This window comes from Synchiropus splendidus, chromosome 12 (assembly GCF_027744825.2).
Source record: "Synchiropus splendidus isolate RoL2022-P1 chromosome 12, RoL_Sspl_1.0, whole genome shotgun sequence".
Lineage (NCBI taxonomy): Eukaryota > Metazoa > Chordata > Actinopteri > Syngnathiformes > Callionymidae > Synchiropus > Synchiropus splendidus.
The window spans coordinates 11,289,407-11,302,511 of NC_071345.1; the positions used below are offsets into that span (position 1 = coordinate 11,289,407).

Below are 13,105 nucleotides of genomic sequence, written 5' to 3' on the forward strand. Positions count from 1 at the left end.
AGAACTGCACACCTCTTCAGTGCTTATTCATGTCTCATTCATTTTTCACTTTAAATTGTAAGATGAAAATATCTTGAGTTATAAAAGTGCTATTCTAAAGTAAATAAAGCTCCCCATTGATTTTTCAATCAGCAATACTATTTTCCACAAGGCAAAGCTGAGAACTATTGACTGCACTCACCAAGCTTGACACCATCTACTGTGACATATATTGAACTTTAAGGCAAGAAAGAAGGTCGCATTGCCAACCCTTCAAATGAGTCAGTTACAATTCTGTCCTCAAGTAGCTCTGATTCTGAATTTCACTGACGCAGCAACACAAATGAATAACTGCACTTGAAGTCTACACAGAAGTTGATGATTTTTGTTTTACTTTACTTCACTTACCAAACAAATATAGCGCCTTTATCAGAAACAAAGTACAAAAAATGCTCATAAACAATTGAGATTCATCAACTTCAAACTAGTTTGAACCTTCATTGTAGTACTTTATTTCTGTATAAATCATCATCACCTCCTATAATTAACTGGAAAAATTATAACAACAGATGGGTTAGAAACCTTCAGATTTTTTTTTTAATCAGTAATTATGTCTTTTGAAACGTTTCCTGGGATAGACAAACAAACAAAAATCAGCGCACAAAAACTTGAGACAAATACAGACAAGGAATTTCCTTTTGAAAATGCTCTACAATCAGCTTGGTTATCGCTTTTGACAGTCAGAGCTGTCCTTGTATTTGATTGTCGGCTTCAAAGACCAGTCTTATCTTTCAATGTAGCCTCCGAAAACAGAAGTGGAATGTTTGAACAGCTCAGGTGACCAGAAAGAAATGTGCTTTTATGCTCCGTTTGAACAAAGCTGCATCCATGTATTGGATTTGAATAAACTTAGGGCTTGTAAAATGTAAATATGCAAATACATCATTAAAAAGAGACTGCCAAAAATCACTGGCCTGTTGGATGAAATAATTGAGCCAAGCTAATAAATGACTTTAGCTTTGCCAAAAAGGGAAAAAAGTAATTAATTATTCTGCAAAAAAAAATGTTGCGGATAATTAATAATTTTCTGTGATAATATTAGTCAGAAATGTGACTCATGTCCAAATAAACTAAGCATGTTATAAAAGAACCTCAACCCGTTGAATCAATCTGCTCAAACAAAATGGGAATGTTTTTTGCACAGCTTTTGCAATAGCCTTTTATCTGAGCACAGGTTTCAACGATCATCTGAAATGACACAACTTATTTAAGACTTATTCAAGATCACAAATGATCCTAACCTTAGATTATATCTGGCGAAACTGGGCTCCTGAAGTATGTTTGCTATACAACTGGAGTGTCCACGAGTCTAAACATGATTTCATGCTGTTCATGTCTTTACCTTGCATGTGAAGAGTTTCTCTCCAGTGTGGCTGAACACATGCGTGCGGAGGAAGACTCTCCGGGTGAAGGTTTTGCCGCAGTAAGGACAGACGTGTGGCAGAGGTGTTCTAGCCCAGTCCTGCATGAGCTTGGCAGGCGGGGGCATGTTTTTGGTGTCGGGGTCTGTGTTGCCTTCTGAGTCCTCTTTGGATCCTAAAGCTTTGGTTCCTTGGGAAAAACAAAGAAGGCTTGAATAAAGCATCCACAAAAAACACAAATAAAGATGGTAATACACACCCTGCAAGATCCGGATTGTTGGCCGACTTCTTTTAGATGAAGGTGAGCCAGACTCATTGGGTGACATGAGGAGTCGTTTTGAGCTCTCGTGAGGTGTGGTGGTGACCATTTCCTCTACAGTTTCAGCTCCATCAGCTTCTTCTATCGGTGACATGTAGTTGTGTTGCCGGCGGTGGTACAGGTACAAGGTGGTGTTCATGAAGCTCTCTGCGCAGTGCATGCATGTGTGCAGCGCCTCCTGTAGGTTGTGTTTCTCTCTTCGGTGCGTGAAAAGCCCGGCATCGTCGCTGAAGCTCTCCCCACATTCAGTGCACATGAACAGCTCAGGCTGCACAAAGGTTATGTTGGTCAGAGTGGGGTTCTGCACCTGCTCCACTATGGTGCTACCCTCTGTGCAGTTGTCGGCCTGCTTTTCCGACACTACAGCCACGTTTTCCTCTCCTTTCTGCCTGTGTTGCTTGCGATGGTAGAGAAAGAGGGTTGTGTTTAGGAAGCACTCCCCACACACAGAGCAGCGGTGCAGGGCTTCCTCAAAGCCGTGTTGGTTCTTGCGGTGGGCCACAAGCTCCGACACAAAGCTGAAACATGAACCGCAGTCCACGCAGAGTAGAACCGCCTCAGGTTTGGGCTTTTTACCAGCCCCTCTTCTCCTTGGGGATGAATCATCTGCATTGGGGTTAACAGTGATCACTTCAGAAGCTGGAGCATCGGGGCTCTGGGCTACAGTGGTCATCAGGATCTCCTGTTCCTCCTGCCTCTCCTGCTCCTCTTCCACAACGCTCTGCATGGGCTCATGTCTAGCAATCTCACTAACGTCAAACTCCTGGTCATCCGGATCCTTGGCTTGCACTAAAGCGGAAGTTGAGTCTTGGGCAGAGGCGGGTTCTTGCGGTGGTTGTGGATCTGAAACGGATGCACCAGCGGCTTCGCGCTGATGACATGTCCCTTCTTTGCGATGCTGCTGCCAGAGGACCAGGCTGTTGAAGAGCTCACTGCAATCGCCGCATTGGTACAGGATCCTGGGCTGGTCTGCGGACAGTTCGTTGACATCTTCTGCCTGCTGTACTTCACTCGCACCTTGTTCAAGGGTCCCAATAGAAACCTGGGGAACTTCAACTGTCCTTGATGCATTGAGTATATGTTGCTGTGGGGGTGAGAAAAGAAGAAAGACAGCAGCAAAATAAGATTATCTCCAAAGCTGGTGTTTTCATTTTCCGAGTATTCAAGTCCACCCCATTTAATATGCAGGGTTTTTTGTATCCATATAATTATTCATAGCATGCGGGAGATAATTCAATGTTTGGGCTACTGAGGTCAATTAGAGCAGCGTATGATTAGAGGCGAGGTTCTTCTGAGAGCTCCAGACAGCAGAGATAAGGCTGCGGCTGGCCTGATCATATCACAATCCCATCATGCTTGACTGGGTCTCTCCACTGGATATTACATTTGTGTTCGGGTGATGAAAGTGGTTGAGACGTGGAGCTCGGCTGCGTTCAGAAAAGTTCAATATGTCTCTGGTCCAGGAATAATTAGGATTATTAAAAATATGGAACAAAAGTGAACTGCCAACCTGCATAAGAGGAACATTGTTGCCAGATAGCAAAAACCTCAGCCTGCGTCAGAACATTATTATTATTAATGATATAATTAATGAAATGTATTAGTAGCACTTGTGACAGTAGAGGTGGGTGGTAATAGACATAGTACACAAAGTACAACAAAGAAGGGTTAACAAAACTTTTCATTACTAGTATTAATTTATCCATTGTAAACCGCAGGGACAGAGGAACCAAGATCAAATCCCAAGACGAAGGAACCAACAACACAAACTTAAAATGTATACACATGTTCAGGGCAACGTGCAGTGGAATTAACAGTGCACAAAATTTGAGTGAACTTTCCATTCCCGTACTGCTATTTCACAGTATATTATTTTTAAATGACTTGACTTGTTTTTAACTTGTCTGAATGAACTAGTCACATAGTGGTGGCTAAGCGTTAACGTAAATAATGGGTTCAGAAGGAGCAGCCAGAAACAGACCGGCTTCCTTTGAAATGAATTAAATCTGATGGTTGGTACTTTGTGTGAACTGAGAGATGTTTCTGAAAGACGATAGTAGTATTCTACTGGGTGGTACAGTATGATCTATGTACCACTTACCACACCTCCTCCTGACTTTGCTTGCCATTTCTCAGATGTTGTATTACGGGTGCGTGAGTATGGGTTGTAGCAATGAATATTTGATGAAGCGCTATTTAAATGACATTAAAATTGAACGTGCACGGAGAAAATTTCTTGTTTATTACACCGAGATGTGAATCACTGCACCAAATGAGATGGGATAACAGGATTACAGGCAGTTCTTAATCAGAAATCCTTGCTCTCGTAGCAATGCAATTGTCTTCGCTACAGAACATTCCTTAGCTATAGGAGTGAGTGAGTGAGTGAGTGAGTGAGTGAGTGAGTGAGTGAGTGAGTGAGTGAGTGAGTGAGTGAGTGAGTCTCACATGACGATATCCAACTAATACAAACTGAATAAAAAGATCCGCATGAGTCACATATTGATCTGCTCCATCTTGGTTGTTGGCCAGTTGCACTCACAGCTTCCATCATCTCTGCGCAGTAATGCTGGCGAATCATAACCACGATGGTCCAATTGAAGTTCCCATCACATTGATACTTCTAACTCATGAGTCAGATCAAGGAGACTTGCCTTTATTGATAGCCTGTCCTTGTCGTAATGTTATCAAGGACAAATAATTATTGCTGTCTCATTGCCAGTTAGTCATCAATACGCTGTTTTTCTGAATCAATCTCCTTTTTAATCAGTCTGCTTCATTGTAGCGCAATTTCCGATTTCCTCATCCATCAGAAAAATACTGTCTTAGACTGTTCATTTCAGACATGCTTTATAGCTGGGTTTATGACAGAATTTTATCGCTATCATTACACAAGTACTAATTTATCAATAGGACTTGGTTGCGACAATAAACACATACATTTCCAGGTTTTCTCTTTTCACTTTAGTTGAGGTTTGATTGGCAACAACAAATATTACAAGTTAATATATATTGCAAAGAATATTAAAAGCAAAAAAAACAAAATCTCAGTTTCCATGATTGATTCCTCACATTTCCTAGGATCAAAGTGCTACTCTTCATCCAGTCTGAGACAGATTGTTTGGTGGTGGATCACTAGTCACTAGTGATGTCCCACCAACACATGCTCTTCAAAGCCCCAACATCAAATAGGAAGAACCACCTCAAAGCCCTCTTTTCCATGAGCAAATCACCGGTATTACTCATCCTCATCTTCTCTCAACAGCCCTAAAAGAGTTGAGAGCAACCTTCCGGACATCGATTTCAGATATCATAGCTTTACAGCATTGTTACATAATGTATCGAGAGGTGATGGTGCAACGGCCAATAAACATCAGGCTCTTTGTAGTAAAGCAGCACACGGCAAAGCCTGGGCCGAAACGGCAGAATAAAAAAGTCAATCTGGGTTTTACAGTGATTTGCAGATTCATGTAGAGAAGGCCTGCAGGCGGTTCACAGGGGCAGAAGATCTGACGCAGTTCATGCTCACTTTGCCATCGCCAAATACTGGTGGCAATCTGTCTGTCGTCAGTGTCAGGGCTTTATGGACGACTGTTGGGTGCAGAAAACTGGGCCAAGACGAGCCATGGTGAACAAAAGACGGCATGCAACATTTGTTGTTTTAGCGGGTTCAATTCCATGAATTATTTAAAGCATGGAGGGATTTTACAGTTGTGCCACGAGCCAAACAAATATGAAACATTTAGATGCAGCAACAGAGTTCATTATTTCTGGAGCACTATTCTGGTGAATCACACAATCTCTTCTTCAACATTCCACAGTAGCATTCTGTCCCTCAATCTGCTCTGTGACCTTATCACATGACAAGTCATCCCACCCTGCTGCCACTCATGGCCTTTTTTAATCCGTTCAACAAAATGTACAGTATATGCAAAAAGGCATGGAAATTCAAAGTGTTTCCTGGTCTCAACTTCCTCATCACATCCTTTACCTTTATTGATAACACTGTTCACATCTGACAGACAAACATGAATCTATTTAATATATTAGGAGACACAAAAACACAGAAATAAAACCAGGCTGGATAACCTCCCCTCGGATCTCACCTTGTAACCAAACATTTGGCAGCTCCCGACCAATGAGATCAATCACCTTCAATGTTTTAAAGGGCTTCAAGTATGCAGCGGCACATATTTGGCCTAGTATCTTAACACGATTATACATCCACTCAGTCCTTTCTCCCCTCTCTGCAGCTCATCCAGAAGGCTAAGGGCAGACAGTTCTCTAAGGGAGTTGCAAAGATTAACTCTCCTGTTCTTCATACATCACTATCCTTAAACCATTTATTTGGTTTATTTTGGCTGTATAATTAATTGCAATATTATGATATGCTGAGATGGGGTGTGTTGTACAGGAAAATCCTTTTCACCGACCTCCTTGTTTGCCAGCTGAATGCTACATTTGCTTGTTCCACAAAATTCTAAAGATGAACAGACCATCTGAGGCACAACATATCTGTTTAAACATGTTTCATTTTTGTATACACCAGCAATATCAATTTTCTATAAGATTCAAACAATAATCATTAACCATGTGTTCACAAAAATTCTCACTTAAAACTAGGGATGCTCTGATCAGGATTTTTCTGCCGATCAGCCAGAGTACCGTTCAGCCAGAGTGCCGATCACCGAGACCGATCACTGATATCGAGCACATGGATTGAAAATGAATTTGTAATCAAAATGATGAGAGCTTCTGTGTACATGATGTGAAAAAAATGAACTTTAAATCATTACCATTCCTCACGGTGGCGAAAAATAGAAAAACTGAATTGCTGAATGGAGCAACTATTCTGTCAAAAGGACAACTGAAAAACCTTTCATTTGATGTGAGACGTTGCAGGTGAATCTCGAGAGACTGTGCTATGTCCGTGAAATATTGACATACTGTAGCGGGACTGCATTTGTGAAAGATTCCACTCCGGATGTTTTCAAAAGTTTCACATTCAGGTGGCTGACCAACGCTGCACTTGACTCCAAAACGGCGACAGATCTGGTCGTTTCCGTTTCTGTCTCCGTGTGAGCGACTAGCTGACTAGTGAAATTAATTATTATTTCTTATCATTCCGAAAGTCACGCTCAGACCGGCGGGTGTTGCTAAATGTCAGCTGCACTAACAACTGCTGAGGAACCAGCGGTCTCACTTTCATGAGCCCGGAAAACTCTCCGTGCTATATCAAGTGCTGGCCCTTCAAATGGTGTGTTTAATTTGAAGGCGCTTGCCTGCACAGCATTTTCCTGTGTATGTGTTACAGGATGCAAACTTTACATGGCAGGTTGAAATAACCTACACACCAGACATGCCGCTGCTTAGTGAGCAGTGAGTAGGGAGGAGCGGACCTTCATCAGAGCGCCGGCTGTCACACGTGATCAGTTGTTGTGATCGGCAATGACAGGAAGTGATCTGTATTCACGCTGAAATCGGCTGATCATGATCGGTGATAGATCGATCGGAGCATCCCTACTGAAAACATATTCCATCCCAGACCTGGCCTTGAGAGAGAAAAGCATTTCCAAGTTCAACTTGTTCAAAGCTTTACCTTTTTGATGTTTGGTGTAAATATATGTTTTAATTGTTATTATTCTTACCTGGTGCTATCAACTTAATTGAATCTCCATTATTTATTAAGGTGCATATTTGGTTAATGAGTAATTCTGATAATAACGGAAGATAAATGGCATTGTTTACCTGAGTCGCCGGTTCAGAATAGTTGGCAGGCACGGGTCCAGATGGGTCTTCCTCTGCGGTGCATGTTAACTGGTGCTTGATCACCTCCTCTAGTGTGTCGAACTCCTTGTAGCAGGGGAAGCACATGAACACGGACGAGGTCTCCATAGCTGCAAGAGAAATGGAAATATATTACCAAATACAATCCATCAAGCATTAAAGCACGACTGATTTAAATGAAGCTACAACAGTTCACAAGTCTCATGCGCATGCCTTGAATATTAAAGTCATTCGACACAAAGCAGCGGCGCAGCAGAGTATCAGAAGTTCGGATGTGAACATTGCCCTCTCTTGATGAGAAGAAGCGCCTGCATATTTTATCTCGACAGCAGCTCAGACTCCTGTGCCAGTGGACCACGTTGGTCTCTGCCAAGATGACTCACCATGTGCCGAGTCGGAGCTAATTGTTATTTTTCACCAGGCAGGTCGCCGCTCAGGCAGGTAATGACCGTGCCAAGTCTTGCTCGCTGCCTCTGCCATTTTGGGAGCAAAGCTGACGTTTAACAACAACATCAATTAGATATTTGTTGGGAGGAACCCACTGGAAAAATAACAGTGTGGCACCATATCAGAAAACTTGGAATGGCACTGTGAATAGTTGGCTAAAACTAAAGTAACCAAGCACAAAACACTTCCAAACTGCCACCCACAAGATGGGACACATTACTGGCGTGGCGTGGCTCCAAACAGCTGGGTCAAGCCTCCACGTTGGATTATTTGTATAAAAATAATTAGCCATTCTTTTAGTTATACTAGTGCATTGCCAAAAAAGCAACAGAAAGGGAAGGTTTATATTACATACACATGTGGCACCTAAGTTATTCTTACCGTTTTCCTCAGACAAAAACTCTATGCTAGTTCAAAGTACTTTTTGTACCTGTTGAAACTCTAAAATAACTTCCTCAGCCAGGTGGCAGACATTAACAACAGAACAGAGTGAGGAGCTCAGCAAGCTGCCAGAGACTTAGAAAAGATCATCTGCCAAACAGCACAGACAGAGGCAAGTGAAAGCAACTCCTGGCATCTCATGAGAATGCTGCTAGGCCACCCTCCTCTCTCCATGGTTTTCCAGTGCTGGCGATGGGAGATCACACGCACCAAACCTTGGAGCAGACGGAGAGAGTATACATCTCTCAGACGTGGTTGGCTGAGGTGCCCACGGATATGGATGTCTGGAACCCCCTGGTGATGTGTGCAACATGACACTCCTTTGCTTTACACAACACCGCTTAAAGTCATCCAACCTTCTTAGTGAGTGTTTTTGTGCGACCAGCTCTAGCTGTACTGATAGATACAGGGTATTGTAACTGTGAATAAAGCCAGATATCTAGGAAAAGAACCTTTTCATACTGGTTGCTTTATTTGTCAAAGAAAGAGAAGGACAGAAGCAAATTGTAACAACAATGATGGTTTCAATCCATTAATTATTCCAGTAAGTCACGGCAGTTATTCAGTCTCCACAATAGCTGAGCGCTGGAAACTGGCTGACGTAAATCGATTGCCGCCAGCCTTTGTTGTTATTAATATTCCTCTCATTTTCCTGTTGACATGTCACGTTTTCTGCTGTGAGGGGTTTTATTTACATCACTGGGAGAGGGTGAGGGGACACAGCCATTAACTCTGATGTGCATGTACTGTGAGACGACGCACATAGAGCTAAAATGTTCCAGTGAAGTCATTAAACAATGCTTGGCATTTAAAATAGACGGATCACTGCGGTTCAAATTTAATACTCATGGTACTGTACAATTAAAATCTCGGGAATTTGAAAAACATCAAGCATTTTATGTCACAGTGAATTTTGTGATGAAGAAAATTGTTTAGAAACTATGGACGCCATCAACCATCAACACAGCACTGACATATGCATACTTCAAATACTCCCAACTTTGTCTTTTATTTTTTGTTATCGTCCAGCATGTAAAATAAAGTACAAATGTAAGGCTATGACCTGTTGCATGTCTATTTCAGGCAAATAAATACACCAAATACCAGCAGTGAAAGAGTGTTTGTATTCAGAAGAGGTCTCCCTCATGCACCTAAAAATGTATTAAGACACAAATTGTACCCTACACAATACAGTGATTGTCTCCATTTGAGTGTACAAGCATGAAACAAGACAAGGTACACCTGTACAGAATTCCATGTAGACGCTGATTATCACACTTCCAAGGTTGATGGTCTCAAGTGCCTCATTATCTAATCTATTAACTGGTATTTTGGGGGCTTCATCTACTCAAGAACATTTTAATTGGGTTCTTCAACAGGCACATGAAAGATTCTCATCCTCCTCGTGTCTTTTTAGGATGAATACAACCTTCTCACAAACCCCTTAAGCACCTATGATAAACTCTGGGCCACAAGGCAAAATGTGGTAAGAGACCACAACATTTCAATATAAAACGCAACACTAAATGTCAGACCATCAAACACTAGATTACTTCCACTGGATGTCAATGTCATAACCTAACAAGAATACAGTGACTTTCTGTTTGGAGCAGGCGGCGATTAAAAATGTTAACAAATAATCTGCTAACACAGAAAATTGACAGGGAGGCCATCAAGTGTTGTGTTATGTGGTGCAAACAGTAGAGCGGGAATACATACATATTTTGAAACGAACCGCAGTGATGCATTACACTGAAATTAGACTTCAACAACTAACAGGGAGACTGACATCACATTCTATTCTACCTCTTATCTCGCGTTGAGGATAGTCTGTTCAAAGAATATGGATTTTGTTCAGCACCTGACCTGGATTCTGTTCAGAACTTTGGCCCCTTGTGTGATTGAGTTTGACACCAGGCCCAACAGGATTAACTGTGCACGTACCTCGATGACATCTTCTATATTACTGCGGCAGTCAGACAAGATGAAAAAACATTGATTTTATATTTGAGGTTAGAGATCATAATGTATTCAATGTTGAGCAGTTTATACTATCACTTTTGTGTTTCTATCCAGTTAAATGTGTTCTACACCTTTACAGGGTAAAAGCTGCTTGAAGAATTCATAACACAGACAAGCTGGACATGTCACACACTGGTGATTTTCTGTTTTACACCTACGTGTCTGCGGAAGATTTTGGATGCTAAAAGCTCAAGGTGTTGTGTCATGTAGCCAGGATGCAGTAGTCACTCGTAGATGATGTCAGGAACAGTGGTCAACCAATGATTATGCTTATGACAAGGCCACGATCGAGCATAAGGAAAACTAATGGTGTGCTTCAAACTATTATGCCTGAGCTGTTCGGAAGTTTAAGGCTAGTAAATTGCTGTGATAGGACAAATTAATCTAGATAGTAACACATTTCAGTCACACATATACTTTTTTAAGGTACCTGGTTAATCTGTATTAAAGGAGAGGATAGCAAATTCTAAAACTCTAAAGGTTTTTTTTATGAATTCTTGCATAACAATCTAAATTAACAGACACAAAATGTGATCAAATTCTTACTGAGTCATAAACTTAGACAAAACCATAACAATACTCACTGGAACATGTTAAATGGTGTCTGATTGTACTGTTTTCACACAAAGCAGTATCTAGTTGGTTTCACAGTGTCTGAGTGGACCTGTTGTGCAAACCAACAACTTCATTGTGTGTCCAGGTGGCAGACAAACATGCAGGTGCAACATCGGAATGTGACGGTCTTGAGTCCTGGTGGTAACACATGGTCTGTCAGTAACCACCGAGACGGCCAGCAACTGTCCGACGTGACATCCAAGCATCCAACCTGCCAATGGCTTGAGCCCTCACAGCTCTCATCGTTCGCACTCTCAGGAGTTGTCTCGACACGACCACACTGCTTGTTGAGCATGAAGACACGTGTGATTGGCCCTATTCTCAACATAACGGCACAATGCCAGAGAACAATGGTCTGACCATAAGTGCCCTTGTAAGTAATGTTGGATTAGATGGCCTATATTAGTGCCACAGTGGGGAAATTCAAAAAGAAGGGCAAAAGAGGGGAGCAGTATAATGGGAGGGATGTGGTGGTAGCTGAGGAGAGCTATTCAAATGTGCTGACAAGTGAGATAGGAGGCTACACAGGATTAGAACTGAAAACAACGTCTCTTCCCCAAACACCACCACAGAAATGTTCCTCAAAATATGGAAGATCTTTAATAAAAATAACAGCTTTGGCATCATGAATGACCTGATGTTATTAGATGGTTAGTTAAAGCAAGAAGTAGCAAAACAGCGCCCAGACACCAACACGTAGCTATAAAAGTCATTTCCTTGGGTACAAGTTTAACTGCTGAACAAGATCAGCAAATACAGGAATTACGCCATGTTGGCAACCAACGCAAGACTTGTAACGGATGATTTGGCATGAAGACGCACTTCAACTAGCCTCTGAATTTCTGTGAATTCTCATGGATTATGTGAAGAATTTGGGGGGAATCTACCGCCTTTCGGTCAACAGGCTTCGTCACCCTGCAGTATTTCGTAATGCGTTTTCTACCAATGACTCGAGCAAACTACTTAAATTGAATTGCATCGCATCGGTGAACAGCAGATTAAATGCTTGTATATAAGGTAGAAGATGCTTATAGGGAGTCGGAACCAGTACAGACGAAGAGCACTGGAGTTGCTAGCAGCTAAACCGCTAGCCTTTTCTATTGGCCCAGCAAATGTCCACCGCTGGCCTGGACTCTCTCCCAACGTGTCGCCTAGCTTCCCTGTTAGCTCGCAGCCATGCAGGCCCAGGTCGCATCGTTCGAGACGACAGGTGCACATGGATGCCGTTTACAAAAGCACCAGCCGTCCACTGAACAAGTCGAACTAAAGGGGGGAGACGAAGAAGAAGCAGCAGGCGAAGAAGAAGAAGCTGACAACGGAAGGCGGGATTCGCTTCTTCGGTGGTATAATGGCGGCGGCTGTCTCAAAGTTACGATTTGCTGTCTCCCCCCGTCGAAAACCTCCAAATACCAATGCGTTTGCCAAACCCGTCGCCGTAAAAAAGCGAGGATAGGACTGAAAAGGACTTTAATTCCCGCATTACTCACCGCAATTCGACGGCTGCGTTGGAGGACATTCGACAGCTACAGCGGTGTTTTTGGCATCCTAGAAGGTTTGATCCGATTGGACAATACGGTCAGTTGACCCGCCAATAGCATCGCACGACACGAGAGAGTCGGCAGCTTTGTAGTCCCAAAGAAGGATCCGTGTAGTCCAGATGAGATTTGTTTTTACATTGAACGCGCTTTAAATAAAATGAGACCACGCATATTTAAAGACAAATAATATGTATTTATATAAATATTCCTGTAAAATCGTAATGTAAGCGAATAAACAATAACTTTCAGTGCTACATTAATGATATATTATTTTTTATTTAATAACCATCTCTTGCAACAACTAAAGTTTGCGCTATTAAAACAAATAAATCTAAATTCTGCCTTAGTGTGACTCCTAAAAATCCCCAGACAAACTGTAAGGACAGATTTTTTTCATTTAGCCAAGCTGAACAGGAGAATCAGGCTGTGGTGTAAACTTAGTATTCGAGCTTCAGGCAGCAGAGGTTCTGCCAGAGCCCATAAATATTTTCTATGGAGCATAGTGGAGGGGAAAGAAGGAGAGAGATGGTGGATGC

At 42.1% G+C, this 13,105-nt stretch overlaps 1 protein-coding gene across 1 annotated transcript in view; it reads right to left on the bottom strand.

Annotated features, from left to right (window-relative positions):
* The window catches only part of LOC128768732 (zinc finger protein 585A-like), a 28,502-nt gene extending 15,919 nt beyond the window's left edge, over positions 1 to 12,583 (bottom strand). The window contains exons 1-4 of the mRNA XM_053881817.1: positions 12,519 to 12,583; positions 7,468 to 7,616; positions 1,660 to 2,803; positions 1,382 to 1,590 (exon numbers count right to left, since the gene is read on the bottom strand). Coding sequence (XP_053737792.1) covers positions 1,382 to 1,590; positions 1,660 to 2,803; positions 7,468 to 7,614 — 1,500 coding nt within the window. The 5' untranslated portion in view covers positions 7,615 to 7,616; positions 12,519 to 12,583. The remainder of the gene's footprint in view (positions 1 to 1,381; positions 1,591 to 1,659; positions 2,804 to 7,467; positions 7,617 to 12,518) is intronic.
* Between the last annotated feature and the right edge of the window lie 522 nt (positions 12,584 to 13,105).